General features: G+C 46.9%; 1 protein-coding gene across 1 annotated transcript in view; it reads right to left on the reverse strand.

Annotated features, from left to right (window-relative positions):
* The window catches only part of KCNIP1 (potassium voltage-gated channel interacting protein 1), a 554,351-nt gene extending 535,520 nt beyond the window's left edge, over nt 1–18,831 (reverse strand). Inside the window, exon 1 of the mRNA XM_024206157.2 lies at nt 18,729–18,831. Coding sequence (XP_024061925.1) covers nt 18,729–18,789 — 61 coding nt within the window. The 5' untranslated portion in view covers nt 18,790–18,831. The remainder of the gene's footprint in view (nt 1–18,728) is intronic.
* Between the last annotated feature and the right edge of the window lie 3,908 nt (nt 18,832–22,739).

Raw genomic sequence — 22,739 nt, forward strand, 5'->3', positions numbered from 1 at the left:
ACACACACACACACACACACACACACACACACACACACACACACACAGCGTGTCTGAGAGGATCAGGTTAATCAGCACTCCCAAGCTGACCCTCATATGAGCCTCCAAGCTGCCACCCTCATATGCCCCAGGTTCAGCACGTCCCTATCCCCACTTTCATGTTACAATTGCTCTGGTAGTATCCCACTTGATGAGCAAACCCCACAAGATTTTTGGGTGCTGCAGGGATCTTTAGCTTAGGCACAAGGAGTGTTGCTGCAGAGAGAGAGAGAAGCAACCAGCTTAACCATGAAAGTTATTTATTGCCAGTTAATAACCATACAAGGGAAGCCAAACAAACAAAACATTTATAATATTAAATCTAATTTAAATTTGATTACAAAAGTCAGGTTTAGAAAACTATAACTGATCACACAAGTCAGGATCATAAGTCTATACCTAGAGAGAGAGAGAGAGAGAGGTTCTCACCACTCTGTGAAGTCTGAATCAATCAGGGGTCCCAGGTGATGGTGGTAGCTGAGGGTCCAGAGTGCTGGAGACAGGCAGAGCCCCCAGCAAGATCAGTCAGGAGAAGATCAAGTCCCAATGAAACTGATGCAGATTTTGGATCTAAGCATCAGCGCACTTACTTGAGCTTGAGTAGGGGGGGTTGTAGGGAAAAAGCAATGGTTCAAGGGAGAACACTAGATTTGTTTATGGGTAAACTGATGGCTCAAGGGAGTATATCAAAGTTGTTTTGTTCAGGCTAGACAATAGAAGCTGATAATTCCTGGCTATGGGCAGTGTTCCTTCGAAGGAGCTCACAATGCAATTAGGCAGCTTCAGTATTTTGGATACCAATAAAGTATTTATTACTAGAATTGGTCTGATAACTACTAAGCTGGGTGTGTGCAGGCGTGGGTTCATTAACATCTGGAGCAGAGATCCCCCATCATGCAGTGCTTTCCTGCTTTTCTGGTCCCAGAGTTCAGAGCGGTTCTTGCCTTGGAAAAAACGGTTACTTACCTTCTGTAACCGTTGTTCTTCGAGATGTGTTGTTCACGTCCATTACACATTAGGTGTGCACGCGCCGCGTGCACGAACGTCGGAAACTTTTTCCCTCAGCGGCTCCTGTCGGGCCCGCAGGGTCTCCCTTCCCGCCAGAGCGGCGCCCCGCCCTAGCGTATATATATCCCTGCCAGCCCGACCCTCCCTCAGTTCCTTCTTGCCGGTGACTCCGACAGAGGGGAAGGAGGGTGGGAAGTGTAATGGACGTGAACAACACATCTCGAAGAACAACAGTTACAGAAGGTAAGTAACCGTTTTTTCTTCTTCGAGTGCTTGTTCACGTCCATTATACATTAGGTGACTCACAAGCTTACCATTGGAGGAGGGTAGGAGTCAAGGAATAACAGATTGAAGCACAGCTCTGCCGACCACCGCGTCCTCTCTGGTCTGATGGTGGATCGCGTAGTGGGCTGTGAAGGTATGCACCGACGACCAGGTGGCTGCCCTGCAGATCTCCTGGAGCGGGACCTGTGCCAAGAAGGCCGTCGAGGACACTTGGGCCCTAGTAGAGTGAGCCCTGATCTGTGGGGCTGGTACGTTGGCAAGCTCATAGCACGTACGTATGCAAAGCACGATCCATGCCGACAGGCGTTGCGTCGAAATAGGCTGGCCCCTCATCCGTTCCGCAACAGCAACAAACAGCTGAGTCGATTTGCGGAAAGGCCTGGTGCGGTCCAGATAAAAAGCCAAGGCCCGCCGAACATCCAGGGTATGCAGGCTGCGATGGCTTGGGTCCGTATGGGGCTTGGGGAAGAACACCGGTAAACAAATGTCCTGCCCCATGTGAAAATTCGTGACCACTTTCGGGAGGAATTTAGGGTGAGGCCTTAGCTGCACCTTATCCTTATAAAAGACAGTATAAGGAGGCTCCGAGGTGAGGGCCCTCAACTCCGATACCCTCCTAGCCGATGTGATGGCCACGAGAAACGCTACCTTCCATGAGAGGTGCATGAGGGAGCAAGAGGCCAGGGGTTCAAAAGGCGGCCCCATGAGCTTAGTGAGGACCAGATTGAGTTCCACGGGGGTATCGGTGGGCGTGAGTAGGGGAACATCCTCTCCAACCCCTTGAGGAATCGGACTACAGTGGGATTGGAGAACACCGACATCCCCGATTCCCCAGGGTGGAACGCCGATATGGCGGCCAGATGCACCTTAATTGAAGCGGGGGCGAGGCCTTGATGCTTGAGGTGCAGCAAGTAGTCCAGAATCAGTGGTATCGAGGCCTGCAAGGGCTGGATGTGATGAGGCCCACACCATAGGGAGAAGCGTTTCCACTTGGCAAGGTAGGTCGCTCTTGTGGAGGGTTTCCTACTACCAAGGAGGATTTGCTGGACTTCCTGAGAGCACCTGTGCTCCACATCACTTAGCCAGAGAGAAGCCATGCCGTGAGATGCAGCGATGGCAGGTTTGGGTGGAGTAGGCGACCTCGGTCTTGGGTGATGAGGTCGTGATGGAGGGGGAGGGCTATCGGAGTGGTCACGGACAGTTCCAACAGAGTTGTGAACCAGTGTTGGCGTGGCCACGCCGGGGCGATGAGAATGACTGTCGCCTTGTCCCTGCGGGTTTTGAGGAGGACCCTGTGGATGAGTGGGAATGGGGGGAAGGCATACCTCAGGCTCCCGCCCCACAGCATTGCGAAGGCATCTGCCAATGAGCCCGGACTCCGGTTCTGGAACGAACAAAACTGAGGGCACTGGCTGTTGTCCCTGGTGGCAAACAGATCCACCCGGGGAAACCCCCACCTCTGGAAAATGGAACACAGGACGTCCTGCCTCAACATCCACTCGTGCATGAGATAGGACCGACTGAGACGGTCCGCTAATCCGTTTTGGACCCCGGGGATATATGTAGCCCGAAGGTGGACTGAATGGGCTATGCAGAAGTCCCAGAGGAGGAGTGCCTTGTGACAGAGGGGAGAGGACCGGGACCCGCCCTGCTTGTTTATATAGAACATGGCGGTAGTGTTGTCCGTCAGAACCGACACGCTGTGTCCTCTTATGGTAGCGTGAAAGGTCTGGCAGGCGAGGCGAACCGCCCTTAACTCCTTCAGGTTGATGTGAAGCAGTCTTTCTTCCCTGGACCACAAGCCCTGAGTGCGCAGGTCCCCCAGGTGCGCCCCCCAACCCAGGTCCGATGCGTCTGTAACTAACGTCAGACCGGGTTGTGGGGCGGTGAACGGGACCCCCGCGCAGACCTGTTGTTGATCGCGCCACCAACTGAGGGAGCTCGATACCTGAGTTGGGACCGTGACAATCATGTCTAAAGGGTCTCTGTTGGGGCGATATACCAAGGCCAGCCACAGCTGCAGTGGCCGGAGCCTGAGGCGGGCGTGTCCGACTACGTGTGTGCAGGCCGCCATGTGCCCCAAGAGCTGTAAGCAACATCTGGCCGTGGTCGTGGGGAATCGTTGGATGGAGCTCACGGCGTTCTGGATAGCCAGGAACCGCGATACGGGAAGACTTGCCCGTGCCCCCACCGAGTCGAGGACTGCCCCTATGAAGTCCAGCCTCTGCGTGGGGACCAGTGATGACTTGGGTACATTGACTAGCAGACCGAGTTCGTGAAATACTCTTAGCGCCAGTGTCACATGGGAGCGAACCTCTGCCTGCGACCGGCCTGCCAGGAGCCAATCGTCCAAGTATGGGTAGACGCGCATCCGTCTCTTTCGAAGAAAGGCGGCTACCACCGACATGCATTTCGTGAAGACACGTGGGGCTGTTGCTAGGCCAAACGGCAAGACCGTGAATTGGAAATGGCTCTGTTTGATGGTGAAGCGCAGGAATTGCCGATGGGCCGGGCGAATTGCGATGTGAAAGTAGGCATCTTTCATATCGAGGGCAGCGTACCAATCCCCCGGATCCAGGGAAGGAATGATGGTACCAAGGGAGACCATACGGAAACGTGGTTTGAGCAAGTATTTGTTTAGCTTGCGAAGGTCCAGAATAGGACGGAGGCCCCCTTTCGCTTTGGGAATGAGGAAGTACCTTGAATAGAACCCTTTTCCTCTGAGGTCCGGAGGAACCTCTTCCACCGCTCCCAAAGTGAGGAGGGACTGTACCTCCTGCATGAGGAGTTGCGCGTGAGAGGGGTCCCTGAAGAGGGACGGGGGTGGGGAGTTGGAAGGAGGGGGCGAGGAGAAGTGAAGGGTATAACCTGCCTCCACCGTGCGCAGGACCCATCGGTCCAATGTTATATGCGACCAAGCACGGTAAAAATGGGACAGGCGGTCCCTGAAACACAGGGGGGGATCCGGAATAGGGGTGGGTACGCTGTCCTCGATCGCAGCTTCAAAATCCTTGTTTGTTCCCCGGCTGCGGTTTGTTTTGGCCCTGATTTTGGCCTTGGCTAGGCGTATTGTTGCGCCTACGCCTATTATCCCTGCCCCGCCTACGGTACGGCTCCTGCCGAGGACGAGGATGGTATTGCCTCTGTGGAGGTTGGGGCTTGAATGGCTTCCTCTGTGTCACTGGGGTGTGCATCCCCAAAGACTTGAGGGTAGCCCGAGAGTCCTTAAGACCATGTAGTCTGGCATCTGTTTGCTCCGAGAACAAGCCCGAACCTTCAAACGGAAGGTCTTGGAGGGTGTTTTGCACCTCAGGGGGAAGGCCAGAGGCCTGCAGCCATGCCGAGCGTCTCATTACCACGCCGGACGCGATAGTCCTCGCGGCCGCGTCAGCAGAGTCAAGTGAGGCCTGCAAGGAGGTTTTGGCTACTGCCTTTCCCTCGTCTACTATAGCCGCAAACTCGGGTTGTGATCCCTGAGGCAAAGCGTCCTTGAACTTAGACACTGATGCCCAGGAGTTAAAATTGTGCCTGTTGAGGATCGCCTGCTGGTTTGCGATCCGCAGCTGGAGGCCTCCGGACGAGTAGACCTTTCTGCCGAACAAGTCCAACCGTTTCGCTTCCTTGGCCTTGGGGGCTGGAGCCTGCTGGCCATGCCGTTCCCGTTCGTTGACCGCAGAAACGACCAGCGAACAGGGGGCCGGATGGGAGAACAGGAAGTCAAACCCCTTGGATGGGGCAAAGTACTTTCTCTCTACGCCCCTTGCAGTCAGCGCAGAGGAGGCTGGCGTCTGCCATACAGTCTTATAGTTTGACTGTACTGTTTTTATAAGCGGGAGCACAATCCTGGAGGGACCCTCCGGGCTTAGAATGTCCACCATCGGGTCCTCCTGCTCAACCGTCTCCTCCGCTTGCAACCCCAAATTGAGGGCTACCCGTCGGAGCAGGTCCTGGTGTGCCCGATGGTCAATCGGGGGAGGGCCGGACACTGTTGTGCCCGCCACGGCTTCGTCCGGTGAGGAGGAGGAGGTCATGGCCTTCTGTGTGTCCTCTTCCTCCTGCAACTCCTCCTCAGCGGGGTGGCCCTCCGGGGTGCGTTCCCTGCCACGGGCTTGGGACGGTGCCGGGCTCGGTGCCGAGTCAGCCCTCTCCGTATCTGGCGGCCTGGAGACCGTGGCCTCCTTGCGGGAGGTAGGGCGGCACCGTGGGGAGCGGGACCGGTGTCCTGAGGGGCCCGATCTCGAGGTTCTGGACGGAGGGCCCTGCTGGTGGTAGGCCCACGGGGTCCAAAATGGCCACTGTCCAGGATGGTTCCAGTGTGGATGCCAAGAGGCATCGTGCTCCCTAGCGGCTTGCGCCCTGTGGCCATATCTGCTCGAAAGGCCCGAGTCCTCCTCCGACACTATGGACGGCGACCTGGAGGGCCACGGCGGTGCCGTGGGGCGGTGCCGGTCCGGGGTCGGAGAGCGGTGCCTTCGAGACCGGGACCGTGAGTAGCACCGTGCAGATCTGGACCTGGAACGGTACCGTTGGCCGCGGGACCGGGAACGGCTGCGGGAGGACGGTCTTGGAAACCTTGCCACTGACGCATCCCGGTGCCTGCTCGAGCCGGGCTGCTGGGACGGTGCCTCGTGCGCGCTGGGGCCCGAGTGTTGTGCGGCCCGCTGCGCGGCGGGAAGCTGGGAGTCCACCGAGGCGGAGCTCGACCGGGACCGGCGCCGTGCCCGGTGCCGAGATGGCGACCGAGATGGGCGCATCATCGCCGGCTTGCCCTTGGACGGCAGTCGCGGCGGAATGTCTTTAGCGTGGAGGATGCCTTCAGCGGACAACTCAATGAGGTCCTTTGCTGCCTCAAATGTGTCCAGGGTGGAGGGCTGTTCCAACAGTTCCCCCAGCCCTTCCTCCTCACTCGACGCGCTTACCCCGGGGCTCAACGGGCCTTTCGGCGCCGGAGCCACTGGCACCGGGATCTGTGTCGGGGCCGTAACGGCCTTGGCAGCACTTGCGGTCTTCGCCGGTGCTACCTTCTCGTGTGGGGAGCGACCCCGGGCCTTGGGTTGGCCCTTTGACTTAGCCGGCGAAGAGGACCGGTGCCGGGCGTGTTCTCGCCGCGACGGCACCGCAGGCTTGGGCTGCACCGCCGGTGTCGGATCGCGGACCGATGCCGGGGCACTCCGCACCGAGGTCGACGGTGCCGCGGAAGAGGAGGGCTGTAACGCCGCCTCCATGAGGAGCTGTTTAAGGCGAAAGTCTCTCTCTTTCTTAGTCCTGGGCTTAAAAGCCTTACAAATTTTACAGCGCTCCTTTTGGTGTGCTTCCCCGAGGCAACGGAGACACGACTCGTGCGGGTCGCTCAATGGCATAGGCCTGCGGCACGAGGCACAAGCCTTGAAGCCTTGGGCGTGCGGCATGCCCCGCCGCCCAGGGCCGGTGCCGGGGTTGGCCAAACACCTATCACAAAGAGGTTTAGGTCTTTGTGAGGAACTGATTAACTACTACTACTTAACACTAAACTCTTAACACTTAACTATAACGAACTGATAACTATCACTAATCACTTATGCTAAGGGACATTCTCAGACGAGAGATAGAGTTGTTCCAACGTCGCCACGGGCGGTAAGAAGGAACTGAGGGAGGGTCGGGCCGGCAGGGATATATATACGCTAGGGCGGGGCGCCGCTCTGGCGGGAAGGGAGACCCTGCGGGCCCGACGGGAGCCGCTGAGGGAAAAAGTTTCCGACGTTCGTGCACGCGGCGCGTGCACACCTAATATGTAATGGACGTGAACAAGCACTCGAAGAAGAATCTCTGTTCTCCATTCTGTATGCTAATGGAGATGCCTTCCTGTCCCGTCTTTGATGCAAATGAGGCTAGGGGAGTTTCCTTAATCCTGTCATCGTTGTCCGGAGGGGTTTAGATGCGTCTCCCACTGCCTTTTCATTGCTTTTTGTAAATCTTTCTTCTGATCAGCTTTGGTTCAAGCAGAGGCTGGGGGTGGGGCGGGGAAGGTCTTTCAAGAGTCAAACTGGCTGGATACTGCATCCTGGTTCCCCAAGAACACAGAGCTGATAGGTAACAATAGCTAAGACTTATTAACATACAGAAATTCAAACTGGAAATAAGGCACACGTTTTTAACAGGGTAATTAACCATTTGAACAAACTACTAAGGGAAATCATGGATTCTCCATGTATTCATGTCTTCAGATTAAGACTGGGTGTCTTTCTGGACATTATGCTTCAGTCAAACACACATTACTGGGCTCAACATAGGGGCAATTGGGTGAAATTTAAGGGTCTGTGCAGTACAGGAGGTGAGACTAGATGATCTAATAGTCCCTGTTGGCCTTATTCTCTGTGGAAATAGGTGGAACACCCCCAGTTGTATTTGCATTCTGTAAACAGCTCCATTTTCTCTTTCAGTCCAACAAACATCTTTGTAATTGAGAAGCAGGTGAAAGCTTATCTTTTAATGATGCTGAGACCACACTTACTTACAGCAACTTAAAATCTGAGTAATTGTTCTTCTAAATTCCCTTTAATTTCTCATAGATCCTAATTAGTTTTTAGGACTCGTCCTTTTAAACTACCTGATCCTGCCAAAGAATCCAAACACTAGCTCTATGCTGGCACCCTCTGTATGTGCCACACAAATGTATTTACACGAAAATAAAAACACAGGGTAAAAACATTTTGCTCAATTTTCCGGAATGGCTAGGATGAAAGCATGCATCATGGGATTGAGAGAGGCATATTTGGCAGCCTTTCCAGATTTACATGGACCGTGAAATACAAATCAAATGTGAGGCGCTCTCCCTGACACATATATATTCAGTTAACAAATGTGTTATTCGCAGAGAATCAGACCTGGAAAGAGATTTTTATATTAACTTTGGGTTTTAGATGCGATTTACACTACACTAAATTGTTTTATGAATTGATCACTTGATGATGACCTGTTCTGTTCATTCCTTCTGGGGCACCTGGCATTGACCACTGTTGGAAGACAGGATACTGGGCTAGATGGACCTGTGGTCTGACCCAGTATGGTCGTTCTTATGTTTTCTCAGTGGTTAGTTGCTTCTCACTTTGCACCACAGCTAGCGGTAGGCTCTTGACTTTGAAGCATGTTAAACTTTAGGCCAAAAGGTCATTTAGAAAATATTGACATTTCCCAAACAAAAGTTCACATACATGATGCTCGGTATCAAGTAGGGCCTGGAGGCTCCAGTTAATATCAGAGACACTTTGTGCTGGGTGCTGTACAAACCAATAGCAAGACTACTGTCCTGAAAAGCTTACAATCTGAATGGAAAAGACAAAGGCTGGAAGAAAGTTAATATTATTTTTCAGGAGGGAACTAAGGTACAGAAAGATTTAGGGACTTGCCCAAGGTCTCACAGGAAGTCTTTGGCAGAGCCACAAAATGAATCCAGTTCTCTTCAGTCCCATTTAGTGCCTTAACTATAAACTCATCCTTCTTCTCTTGTTTGATTTACAGGAAAATTGAGGACTTCAAAACAGATTGCTTTGCAGTCACACATCATACTATAGAAGTGCAGCCATTAAATAAATGAGCTCAATTTTTGCATTTTTTGCACAGATGCACTTAAATGTAGGAACATGATCAAAGGTCTGCTCTTGGTTTATTTTGTTCATTCCTATAGGAATTAAATAGGATTTGAAATGTACAGTTCTCCTGTAGGAAATATTACTAGATATGCAAAGATACCTGCACTCCCATTTGCATGCATGCTTGGCTGTTTTTACATATAACTCAGGCTTATAAACTGAACACAGGGGGGCTGATCATATGCTGTGGTGGGCATTTCAAGGGATCAGGGCCACTAGATATAAGCATTGGGTTTGGTGTCAACAGCCATGTTAAATTTGGCAGTTTTAAATCACAATGGCTTTGGGAACCTTTTCTTCAGTTTTGATCAACATGGGGTTATGTGAGAGACCTTGATTTACATTAAAATCCTCAACACCGCTAGTTTACATGGAAAAATTCTAAATGAAGCCAGTCATGGACCAAGTCATAAAGTTCAGTGCTTCCCCATAGTTTCTGAAGAGTCCAGAGGCATCATGTCAGTCTGGCACCTTCTTTGTTCACAAATGTACTAGACTGAAATGAACTTTGAAGTGGAGGGGGAGTTTCAAGTTTGCAGTAAACTTAAAACAGGCAAATTGCGTGTAAGTTTTAGGTTTTTGTGACCAAATTTTTACGAAAGTCTAGTACATTAGCATTAGAACTCAGGCAGTCCAAGAGATACTACAGCAGTGCTGACTTAAAGTCTAGATGTGAACTAAGTCATGCATGACATCTAAAACCATTGTAGGTTTTTTCCTTTGCCCATCTCAGAATAAAATAAAATAAAATAAAATAAAATAAATAAATAAACAAACAGTCTAGGAAGGAAAGTGACTCTATGCCTAGAGGATTTCCTACAGGGTATGAACTTTTGAACTGCAGATTTATTAAATACATCTGTAGTCAGGACAGAGAGAGTGGAGAGACAGCCACAATTTAAAAAAGATCCAAATGAAGTAGTGTTAAGTATTATAGCTGAAGGCCTCTCCCAGATGTGATCTCTCGATCAGAAAAATTCCCTTTGTTTGCCAACTTCCTTTCTTGAAGAGCTGTGGTGAGCCATGTGCAGTGCAGTGATCTCTGGTGGAAATGATTATAAATGATAGTACAGCAGTTTGGTTATAATTTCTTCACTCATTCCAAACAGGTTAACCCCTTACTGGAAATAGCCCCTTCCATGCCCCAAAGCTGTGGAAATAAAAAGCACTTCCCTCTAAGGTTGGTTTCTGCTTGGCTTCTCATTCAGGCAATGGAATTGCTGTGTGTACAGGTTAGATTGCTTGCAGTGCAAACAGTAATTGAACATTTGATGGTTGATTTTCTTTTACAAAAATGCATGTATACAATTTTTTGCAATTGTGTATGCAAACTGGGTATTCCCACTCACAAATAGCCAGTTCACCACCAAGCAGTCACGGTAATTCCACATGCACAACACTGGAAACAAAGTTAATAAAATAGTGAAAATACTATATAGAAAAGGACCCTGTGTTAAAAAAAATTAAGCTCTACATGTACAGCCCTAAATCCTAGGGGCTCTGGTATGCACAGGTTAGTCAGGGCTAATGGTGAAAGTATGTAAATTAGGTGTAAATTCAATTCCAGCCATTCTTTAATATTAGCAGACACCAACTTTTTCTGTCTTAACACTGAAGGTTCTTGCTTAATTTTTCTGTTTTGTGTGGTGCTTCTAGGTCACATGATAATGTACGAGTCCTTTTAACTGAACAGATCAAAAATGCATACAAAGGCCAGTGCTCTTTACTGCTCCAAGACCCTCACCTGCACAGCAAGAAAGAGGCTGTCAGATTCCCTATGGGAAAATTGCCATCCTCTTCCGCTCCCACATGGGTTCACTACATTTTTCAGTCAGTTAACAGCTGTCATCCCTAGAAGCACTTTGTGAGATCATAAAGAGGACTAACTACAGCATATCAGTCTGAATAATGTAAGTCAGGAGTTTTGTCTAGAGTTCTGGGTGATCAAAATCTCAGGGCACTGAAGGGTTTAGTGATATACACGGTACATCCCATTAGAATGAGAGAAAAAACTGCTTTTGAACATATAGGGCCAAATTTGGTGCTGAGTTGTAAGTTATATGCTATTCCAACTGATATATATATAGACACTGCAGGTGCACAGGACTGAAGGCAAAATGTGGCCCACAGTGTGTAGGACTTCTCAAACTCTTGTTGCAAAACCTAAATGCCCAAATTTTGTGCATGCTGTTTATCACATCCATATTTTTGTGCACTCAAAGTTGATAGGCTGGAAAATATATTCTATCAGAGCACTAAAAGCAACTGACAGTCACTACCAATCTTTTTTTCCCCTGTTTTTTTCTACTTTATGAAAGGTGACCTTATCTTTATTTCCACTAAGTACCTTGCAGTAGCGTTATGCAGACATCTTTCAGGTTTCCTGGAAACCTACCTTTAATAGTACAAAGTGTATCATTATAATCATCTCCTCCATTAGCTGGTTTCAACCATAAAATAAAATGTCCTGTGGCTACATTTTGACCTTTATGGAGCACAGTCTGTTCATGTGTCCATCTATAGCAGGCGTGGGCAAACTACGGCCCAGGGGCCACATCCGGCTCTCCAGACATTTTAATCCGGCCCTCGAGCTCCCGCCGGGGAGTGGGATCAGGGGCTTGCCCCGCTCCACGCGGCTCCCGGAAGCAGCGGCATGTCCCCCCTCCGGCTCCTACGCATAGGGGCAGCCAGGGGGCTCCGCCCGCTGCTCCTGCCCCAAGTGCCGCCCCCACAGCTCCCATTGCCAGGAACCACGGCCAATGAGAACTGCAGGGGTGGCTCCTGCAGACAGGGCAGCTCACAGAGCCACCTGGCTGCGCCTCCGGGTAGGAGCCGGAGGTGGGACATGCCACTGCTTCTGGGAGCTGCTTGAGGTAAGCGCCCCCCAGAGCCTGCATTCCTGACCCCCTCCCATGTGCCAACCCCCTGCATCCTCAACCCCTCATCTCCACCCCCACCCCAGGGCCCGCAGCCCCAGGTGGAGACCTCACCACATCCCCGCACCCCAAACCCCAATTTTGTGAGCATTCATGGCCCGCCATACAATTTCCATATCCAGATGTGGCCCTGAGGCCAAAAAGTTTGCCCACCTCTGATCTATAGAAACTCTGTGCAATTTCGAATTAGTTACTGGGATATGAAGCTTTAGCAAGTCATATCTGAAAACAACAAAATGAACAAAAACAAGTACTGGTGAAAGTGAGTGTATAAAAACTAGCAGAATTACAACTAGCAGGTTACATATAGCCCTAAAGAGCTACATTTAGTTGATATCTACTCCTGGTAGATAGAACAGCGGTCCACTCCACTGCCTGGGGTTTGGCCTTATTATCTTGTTAATGTCTTTGTTAACAAAGTTCAGTTCAAACCTACTACCTAGGCTTGACTGCTCCTAGGGTTCTTCCCTTAGGACTGCTCAGCCCACACCCTCGATCTACTCATTGTTTAGAGTCACTCCCACCTCACTTACATCTGTAACGAGCTACCTGTCTCTGAGGCAGCAGAACACAGTTAAGGTTTTCCAGCAGGATCAACAACTGCTTACACTGCTTGGTTCACAGAAGAACACTGCTGGCCTGTCATACTAACACAGTAGTACACTTACCCACTCTCACATAAGCTTTCTTCACTCACTGCCAACCCAACAAACTGAAGCTCTCAATTTAATCTGCACAAAAAACGCCCCCACATTCCTCCCTCAGATCCTTGCACCAAGCTTCATGCCTTCATTCTCCTGTCCCCCTTCGCTGCTCCTTTTTTATCTGCCCCAAGTTGCTCAGAAAATTGCAGGAAGGAAAGCGACATTTTTTGAAATTTTTCACTGTTGTCAATTTTGTTTTCATTTACATTTTCACAGCAGCTCTGACAGACGCTCATAATCTGATCATTTATATTATGAATGATCATGCCACCACGTCTTGTGTAACAGTTTAATTGATTATTTTATTGATATAAATACATGGAGACCTTTTCAATACACCCGCTACCAAAATCCAAAATACACAATTCCTGATCAGTGCCAACAGAACACCACGAATTTGGAATTCCTGGATCAACCTACCTGGATTTTTGGCTCATCTCTCTATTCTGAAAATTTGGCATAGTTTAGGTTTTGGAGCAGTTGGGCAGCTATTTTAAAATCAGGCTTATAATTAGAGTTGGTTGGAAAATGTTCCACCCACCCCACCTCCAGGAAAATGTTTGACTCCTCAGCCAAAAAAATCAAGAATTGAAATAATTTGGTAAAACACCCACAAGATTTCAATTCAGAAATGCCACTGGAGTGCTTTATGAGAGTTGCAGTTCAACAACCTCATGTTCTCATTCTCTTCTATTGGTTGGCCTCTCTGGTTGGATTGCCTCTCCTACAATGACCCTGGTCTTGTCTCTTGGGGTAGGGAGGCAGTGCATCATAGGGATCCCATGGCCTCAGTGCACATGGGGACATGTAGTCTGGTTGAGAAACCCTGCTCATAGAGGGAAATGGGTTCATAAGGTACTTGAATTACAGCTCCCATATAGCACCATGGTGACATATCTAAATCAATTATTTCTTTATTTTTTGAGCAGAGGGATATTTCTATCAGTCCTACTTATAGTGGGGAAAAAACTTGACTGCTTGTTTAGCACATGATCTACTGTTTGATTGCAATGTAGACATACCAAGAAATACAACCATCCCAAATTGTTATAAAGGCACACCATCAATTTGACAGTCATATGTACATCTCATAATGTACATACTATTGTTTCAAGTAACACCTCAGGTAATTAACTGGAAGATTACACATATTTCTCTCTTCTTTTAGATCTTTACTCTTGGCATTCTAGTGTCAGAACAGTTCAGCATTCCCACGCTAGCTCCCACTGTGTCACTTGAAGCAAGAATTTCAAAAGAGCACAGCATGCAACTTGTCTAGCTCTCAGCACACTCAGCCCCTTTGTGTATAATGAGTTGGTCAACAGTTGCACTTCCTGTCTCATTCACTAGCATACTACCACATCCTCTTGCTAATTTGGGGGCAGCTCACCTGTACACTTCCTCGGGCTTTCCAAGAGATTTTACCAGTAATGGCAGCAGCATCTCAGCTGAAACCGAAGAGGCAGCAGGCAGGCAGGCATATGTACAGAAGTGAGGAATGGGGGAGAAAGAAGTGTAATACTGCTCGCAGATCCACCCAAAAGATCCTAAGTATCACACAGCAGAAAAACCCTTACATCTTTAGAGGTTTTAAAGATTTTTTAACTACGTTGTGAACTGCTCCATTTTTTAAATCAGTCAATTATTTTAAAAAAACAACAACAACAAAAATCACATAACCAAAAATCAATCTCAAATTGTCCCTCTAGTATTTTCTGCTTGCTTCTATGCAACAGAACCTTTGCAACGTGATGGGAAGGCCCATAAAAATCACTTCAGTTTCCAAAGCTTCATGCATACATTCATGATGCAGAACCCTGACAGGCCAATAAATTAAAAGGCAGCAAATTGAGGTGATCCAAGGAAACAATTTCTAATGAAATGTACAAACACACTACCACACGATGTTATTGAGGCAATAGCCATAAGTTTCACTGCTTATGTGAACAGAAAAAAACTTCTGCCGCTATACTAATATGGACAGAAATCTAAGGGTATGTCCATGGAGACTCTACTATTACAGCTATCTCTGTGTAACATAACCAGATAGTGTAAACACAACCTACACTCAGGGGCGGCTCCAGGCACCAGCGCAGCAAGCGTGTGCCTGGGGTGGCAAGCTGCGGGGGGCGGCCTGCCGGTTGCTGTGAGGGCGGCCGTCAGGCTGCCTTTGACGGCATGCCTGCAGGAGGTCCGCCGGCCCTGCTGCTTCGGCGGTAATTCGGCAGTGGGGACGCTGAAGGCGCGGCACTGGCAGACATCCCGCAGGCATGCCGCCGAATCTGCATGCCCAGCGGACCGCCCGCAGGTGTGCCGCTGAAAGCCGCCTGACTGCCGTGCTTGGGGCGGCAAAAACCATAAAGCCGCCCCTGCCTACACTGACAGAAGTGGGTTTTTTTTTCTGTTGGAACACCACCTCCCCAAGTAGCAGTATCTACGCTGACCAAAGCATTCTTCCATTGACATAGCTGCATGTACACTGGGCATTAGGTCAACACAGCTAGGTGCTCAGGGGTGTGTTTTTTAACTCCCTCCCCATCCCCGACCAACATAGCTATGTTGATTTAACTTTTAAGTGTAGACCATGCCTAAGAATTATCAATCTTTATGCTTCATGGCAATGGTTGATCACCTGCTGGGGTCAGGAAGAAATGTCTGAGGATGGTGCATTAAGGGTGTGTGTGTTTGAGATAGGGGAATGAAAGTAACAAGAATTATGCCTTCCTCTTAAAAAAGCAATACTGGCCACTCTCAGAGACTAAGTAACATACACAATTTGCCGCTGATATCTTCTTTAATTCAATTCTTATGCCACTACATATTTTTAAATAAATTCAGGCTCTACATTTTCATTAAAGAAAGGAATTAAATCTGCTATTTGTAAACACTATTGTGAACTTACAGGAAAACCCCAGCTAATTCACAGATCACATGGGCTCTCTACTCTGTGAAATATGCCAATGTATGTGTGGCAGAGGAGTCACAATGGGGGAGTTAGGAACACATGGTGAAAATTCATCCCTGCTGTGCAGTTAGTGGAGTTACACCAGAGCTCAATTTAGCCCAGGGTACCAGCATTATCTACACATTTTCTGATACTGATAATTTTAAGTAAGACGTTTAACATTAAATGTAGTTTTGTTTATTTTACCTGGGATTTAAAAAATAAAATTCCTGCAGATTATAACAACACAGGATTCATTTAGCTAAAACACATGTGCTAGTTTTAGACAGAAAGATAATTGAATTGGTCTTCAGACTCTTCATTTTAAAAAGCATACATGTACAAGGATCAATACATACTAATCAGTAGGAGCAAGGCCGTCCTGCTACACTGATCTATTTGGACAGCCCCCCGTTTTTGATATATCTGACTTCTCCCTGCTTCCAGATCTATTTTTTTTTTAAAGAGCATCCCTGACCAGACTTATGCACAAAAGTGATGGCAAAGAGAGTTCTCTTGTGCATTTTAATGCCAAGGTTGGTCCACCATTGTGGTTGGTTCTAATAAATCTGTGGTTCCCTGAAAAGCTATAAAATTGGGCTATTTTCAGTAAAGCCCAAGATTCAGTGTATGACCTTCTCCCTGATCAATGTTTGAAACAGCTCTTCCATGCCAGATTAGGGAAGATTTTACATTCACTGGGTCAGGTCCTCTACATCAGTATAGCTTCATTGTTGCTAATGGAGCCATGGGGATTGACACCAGCTAAAAATCTGGCAGACACGGAGAGAGTCGGAAACATATCCAAATCTGGCATATGTATCTTTTCACCGTGAGGAGCTCAAAGTGTTCAGCAGAGTTCACAGTCAGCCTACACCACCAGCTAGAACCAATGTGGGAGTTGTGAACATCGCACTGTCAGTTCTACTTGTCCCTAACATAGTCCTCAATGAGCTGGGGGATCCTGCAGCTGCAGGTTTGGCAGGACTGTCTAAACTGGCTCTGTCCATCAGGTTATTATAATCAGCTGCAATTAGCATTCCCACAGGCTGCAATGTTCTCTACCTTCAGCTGAGTGGTACCCAGAAACTTAAAGGTGTGAAATTCTATGCTGGCTTTGAAAATAGCGAAGGAAATTATAAGGAATTACTTCTGACCTGCTCCTTACAACTGGGTGCCACGCTAACCAGTGAAAGCAAGAGGAGAACACATTGGCAACAATCAGAAATGGCTCTACAAAAACAGGGTTTGGTACATATCGCTGAAGGATCACTTCCAGCAGACATCAATAAGACTGAGTTCCACTGTAAATGTTACTGTATGTGACCAGATGCTGGATTTTTATTGCTGATGAACTCAAACAACAAGCAATTTCTAGCCACTCACTAGAGAAAAGACAACTACAAGCTGTCAAATAGTTTCAGCAACAAATTACCTATATTTAGATGAAAATTCCTTCCCTGGCGACTGCACCTTGATGTGGCGGGAAGGCTTTTGTGTCCTAGTGACCAGAGAGCTATGCAAGCAGGAGTTTTAACTCCTGGTAGGGCTACCCAAGCTGGACAGGTCAAAAGGCATGGACCAGATGAAAAGCAGCACACTGGTTAGGGGTTGAGCAATACACCAAGCACCTTTCCTTGGAATAAATTTAAGTTATAGAACCACAACAAGGTAACCGTTCTGTCAAACAGCCTGATACATGGGGTGGTGGAGCCTTGTTCGTGCCCTAAGCGATATCTGACGCTACAGGAAAGATTCAGATTCAGACACAAATAGGTGCAGCTTTCAGATACCTGGAAAATGGCTAAGAAGGCCATGTTGTCATAGAAGTTGGTATACTCAACACAGCACATTCGGTACAACTGTATCTTGCTGCACCTAAAATATATTGACTCCGAAGGTTTAGGTGTGTGACTCAACACCTAGATACTATGCAATTATGGCCTCATTATAAATAGCAAAGACAAAGGAGATGCAATCCATCCCTAGGTGCTTTGTAAAAGTGATGATTGACCCAGTCTAGTCAATAGCACCAAAGTCCATTTGGCTGTCTCGTATAAGAAACGGTTCTACAATTTTACATTTGTTTGCAAACTTAAAATGATCACCTCCAACTCCAATCCACTCCCACACCCTCCGCACTCTACCTCTCCTCTTTACAGTGATAGCTTGAGAAAACCCATTTGATTTGTTCTGATGTAAGTATTTTTTTATTTTGCCTCATGATCAAAGCTAGGAAATTCTATGCCAACTTCCACTCCAACCATACATCAGGGCTGAGCTACAAATCCAGTGGAAGTAAAGATTTACCCTAGAAATGCTGATGGACTGTTAATTGCAGTGCTTCTGCTCTGAACTATTTTCCAGTAGCAAAAAGACTCCCTAAAGTTTGGAGCTTTTTACAATACACATTGTATATTTTTCAGTCCTGCCCCCTACAGTGCTTTCAACTTTCTGTTTAGCAGAACCCTGGAATTTTTGAAATAACCCCATGAAGGGAATGGAGCACAGACTGAGCAAATGAGAACCCTCTCAACATTACTGATTTCCTGAAAAATCAGCACATTAGATTTCGGACATGTGGATTTAAGGATTAAAAATCCCTGGATTGCTGCTTGCTTTCTTCTCTGCTCTGAGCCGCTTCTCCTTCCCCTTCTTGTGAAGAAATCCTCTATTTTTTTCTCCAGATAATTAACATAAAACATGCTGTGGCAATGTTTCATAGTCGGATTATTAAAAATACAACAGTCCCTCTGATGATACTTTTTTAGAAAGTACAAGGAAGCTGGAAGAATTTGCCATATGTATATAATTGATTCCCTGCCTAGTGGATTTACAAAGCATGGGATTTGGGAGTAAACAGGTCTCTTCTGCAAGTGCTCTGCATGTGAAACCGCTGAGTTCTCCTCCTTACACACATCTGTGTGAAGGATTACAACATTTCAGAAGGTGTATCAGGCACCCCCTTTACCCCCCAAAATACCTAGAGCAAATACTATCTTCCCATGTAACCCCCCAAGCCCCTTAACAGCCCACTCCCCTCCTCCTCTGTAAATTACAGCTCACATAAATAGTGATGGGCTAGTTTCAAGTGGCACATGTTCGTGTTTTTCCCCCTCTGCTGTCAAACCTGATGGTAGCAAATACACAAAAGAGGCAGAAAAAGCAAAGAGGAAATTCTTACCTTTTGAGGGTCTTCTTTGTCTGGTTTGTAGAGAAGAGAATGTACCCATTACTGCACCCATTGCAACAGCTACTTGTGAGGGTGATTTTTTTTTGTTCCTCCCCCCACCCCCCAATGAACCACAATCTATTTGGGAAAAAAGGGAAAAAAGAAAGGAGGAGGGTAAAAGCAAAGCACTGCAGCTCAGCGTTCAGCAAGCGTTAAGCTTTGAGATTTTTTTTTTTCAGTCAACACACATGCACTGACTCACAGCCGGCTGCACTGTTATTATTCAAAACAGCTCCCCATCAAAATTTAAATGCTAGATAGATTCCCTCAGACCAGAGCTGGCAGCAGATGCATCAAAATATTTACTGGAGCACAGCCACATAAACACACAGGCTAATTCTTCCTCTCTTTCCCTTATGGCTCCAACCAGCAGCCTGTAGGTCTACAGAGAAAGCATCAATGCATCTCTTCCAGTGCATACTAAACTACAGTTCTGTAGGCATAGTAAGGGTCTCGGGAGGATGCTAGGGACCTGGGCTCTGTACCAATCATGAATGAATGAAAATCTACTCAGTGGAAAATGATAGTGAACTAGCTGTCAAAGTCGCAGCTGTATGGAATGCACACTCCTGCTGATTAATATTGTCATATAAAAAGGTAGAAAATAACATTCTGTTAAACTCTTCTGAGGCACAGGATCCAGGGAAAGGAAACAAGTGTGCAACGGGGTGGGGGGAGCAGATAGTAAATTTCAACACGGCCGCTCTCCGTACACCTTCTGACATGTCAGATGCGTGGGAAATGCAGTGGCTGATAACCTAATTCTGTGCAACTCATAAAGCGTGCATATGTGTGTGAAAGAGAGACATACTCTTAGGATATTAAAAACAGCATATTATTGAAGCAAATGCCTATGAGTGTCAGATTTTTCTCGGTGGGATTTTTTTTTTCCCAAAAATTTGATCCAGGACATAATATTTGCTACATTAAGTTACATATATTGCTAGGTTTGCGTTGAACATAGGGAAAGGGAGGTAGAGAAAGAGTTAATGCCTCATCAGGTACCTGTCAGAAGAAGAATTCATTTGGTATTCACAGATGGTGTCTTAGAGTAAGGCAGCATCTGTGCAAATATTGCATTTGTTTGAAGAAATTCATTCTTACATTGCAGACTAAAGTATATTGTCCCAAGAGGTTTTCTTTGCTTTCCTGTAACTTCTGAATGAAGATTTCATCAAATTCAAACCTCAGTGCATCTGAAAATTAGAAGTCCTAAAAAGCCATTTTTACTGGGGATAAAGCATTTGGAGAGTTAATATTCAAATGCTTCCAACCCTGCATTTCTTGCATGCACATATATATGTACATCCCTTGTGTGCATCTGTAAACAGCTCTCATTTAGTGCTTGATCACAATACATTCATGGAAAATAGAGAATTTTGTTTGTTTGTTTGTTTTACAACTTAAAATAGGAGCACTTGTGCATTTTAGTGGAGCATCTTTTTTAGAAATAGGACCTTGGTATCTAAGCACAACCCTAACTGAAGGCACATCAGAATTGACAACAGAAATTGGGTTACTGCACTGTTTCCCATTCCATAAGGGTGTGTCAAGCGGCTGGGATGTGTAGTATGTTTGTGAGCTCACAAAGGTGTTTTTTATTTGCACCTATTGTCATTCACACTTGAGCTCTTCTGGCACGTTGTCCCATAGCTGAGATCCTGGCACTGATAGATCCTACCATCTGATAGTCTAACTCTGGGTTTCTCCAAGCTGCATTGTCCTGGAGGACCATACCTGTCTCAGAGGGCCAGGGAGAGCATGGGAGCTGTACAGTTCTCCTTAAGGTACACAGAGTTTGTATTAAACATTTAAACCGTTTTTATTTAAATATTACCTAATTCTAACAACAGCAAAGTAAACCTGGTGTTCACTGCATCTCCCAGCACTCCAGGGCAGGGAGCATGATGGTAGGTCTTCCTAGCCACCTCTTTGCAGAACAATAACTGCTTCACACAGGTGTCTCTGAGGTAACAAGATCTCAGTGTATTCAGAGCTTTACGTACACCGGGATTTTTAATTCTGGCAGAGGTCGATGTATTTGCATCAACTTTTCTTGCATAGGAGATGCACTGCTCTATGCAAACATCATCAGGCATCCCTGATCAGAAACATGCTCCCACATCCACCAGGGAAGGAGTAACATACACACCAATAATTACAGGGCAGTTACTGTAGTCATGAGTAACTGGTGCCAAGAACCTGGTGCTGCTACCTATGAAGAGCTAGTTGCTCATGTGGTGCTGGTTCTCCACCTTATTTCCAGCTTCTTCTACAAGCTTCTAGGCTCTTCAATGGAAACAAGGAGGAGCCAAACTAGCTGCCTTTACCGGGAGCTAATCCTACACCAGAGAAGGAAACAAGAGCTGTTAGCATGGACTGGAGCTGCCAGCCAAAAACTACAAAATAAAACCACAGAGTGTTCAGAGGAATAGGGAGAGATGACAACCAGGCTGAGGAACAGATTCAGACAAGAAGGAGACCAAGCAGCAGAGAAGCATGGGCAGCACGAGAGAGGAAGTGAACAGATTGGAGTGGGAGAAGAAATGAAGAGCAAAATGAGTGAGATTAAAAGATTAAGAGATCACATTTTCTGGAGAGGTGAAACTACAACATTCAAGACAGTTACAAATAAACCAATAATTTACTAATATTAGGTCCCCTCAAAAGCAGCTTCTAGTGTTTCCACAGGGATGCTCTGTGACGGGGTAGGAGGAAACAATCTCTTCAAGGTGTGGTTTACCCAATGAAAAAACTAGGAGAATTCTTGATCTAGATAAAGTTGTTGCTTTCCAAAATCAATGAGCAATTGCTCCTGTCACATCGTTCAAACACGAAACCACACACGAGTCTACACAGTGAGTCACCCGTTATGAAAAACAACATTACAAATGTAAGTGCTCTAAAGTGAATCGTCACAAAGAGCTAAACTAATTATAAAGAGATGCCACAAGGAAAGCCAGATGGAAATTAACTCACTTCAGAATTCCTCCTGACACATATTGGACCCTGTCCAGGAGGAAAGCATAACACATCAGCCTGCCCATGTGGAGAAAATGTGTGGGAGAAGGGGATGTTGGGTGATAGGAGACCAGCTCCTGTTGCTGTATGCTGGTGGGAAATAGCAATTGGGTGCTAGGCAGAATGGGGGAGACAGTGTTTCCTATACTCCCCATATTCATTATTCTTTGAGACTAGGTTTTTCTCTTGGCTAAGAAATCGACACTGACAGCTTTTAGTGAAATAAAGCCATTCCACTGAAATGGGGAAACCAGATTCTGTATATAGCTGATAATTGCAGCCTTTGATCGTGTCATGTGCAATGTATAAGAGTGGCAGGCTATTAGAACAGGTTCCCAGATCATTATGTCAGAAGAACCCTCTGACACACATGAACCCACAGCATAAGTCTCGTAAAAGCAGGACCTCGAAGTACAAGGACACGCCAAACTCTAATGAATTTCTATGTATGGCATACGGACGTAATAGGCAGAACATTTATTTCTACCAAGATGAGTTTGGAGATTTACGGACTCAAGAGGTAAATATTTGTTTGCAATTTGATAAATGCTGATGTTCACCTCACCAGTCTACAAATGTATTGCTGCATATGTTCAGAACATTTCCAACAAAGATAAGTGAAAATCTCTGACATGGCACTGCACTTGAGAAGTATAGCAGTACTGGTTTTTTAGTTAACACCCTATATGGCAGATGCAGTGAGAGGTTCAGAAAAATACCTTGCTGATCCTGGCTGCAGCCAACTGGGAAACTCTTATTTGCATACTGTGATCTAATTGGCTAGCATTGTTCCAGGCCTCAGTAACTATTGCTGGTTTCTTCAGTGGTCGGTACTGACCAGTTGCATGACTATCCTACCAGCTAATATAGCACCAACAATATTATTCTTACACACTATGAAACAGTATTCATGATATTAACCCCTTTGCTGCATTTAACATG

Source organism: Terrapene carolina, unplaced genomic scaffold, assembly GCF_002925995.2.
Source record: "Terrapene carolina triunguis isolate 2854851 unplaced genomic scaffold, T_m_triunguis-2.0 Scaffold838, whole genome shotgun sequence".
Classification (NCBI taxonomy): Eukaryota; Metazoa; Chordata; order Testudines; family Emydidae; genus Terrapene; species Terrapene triunguis.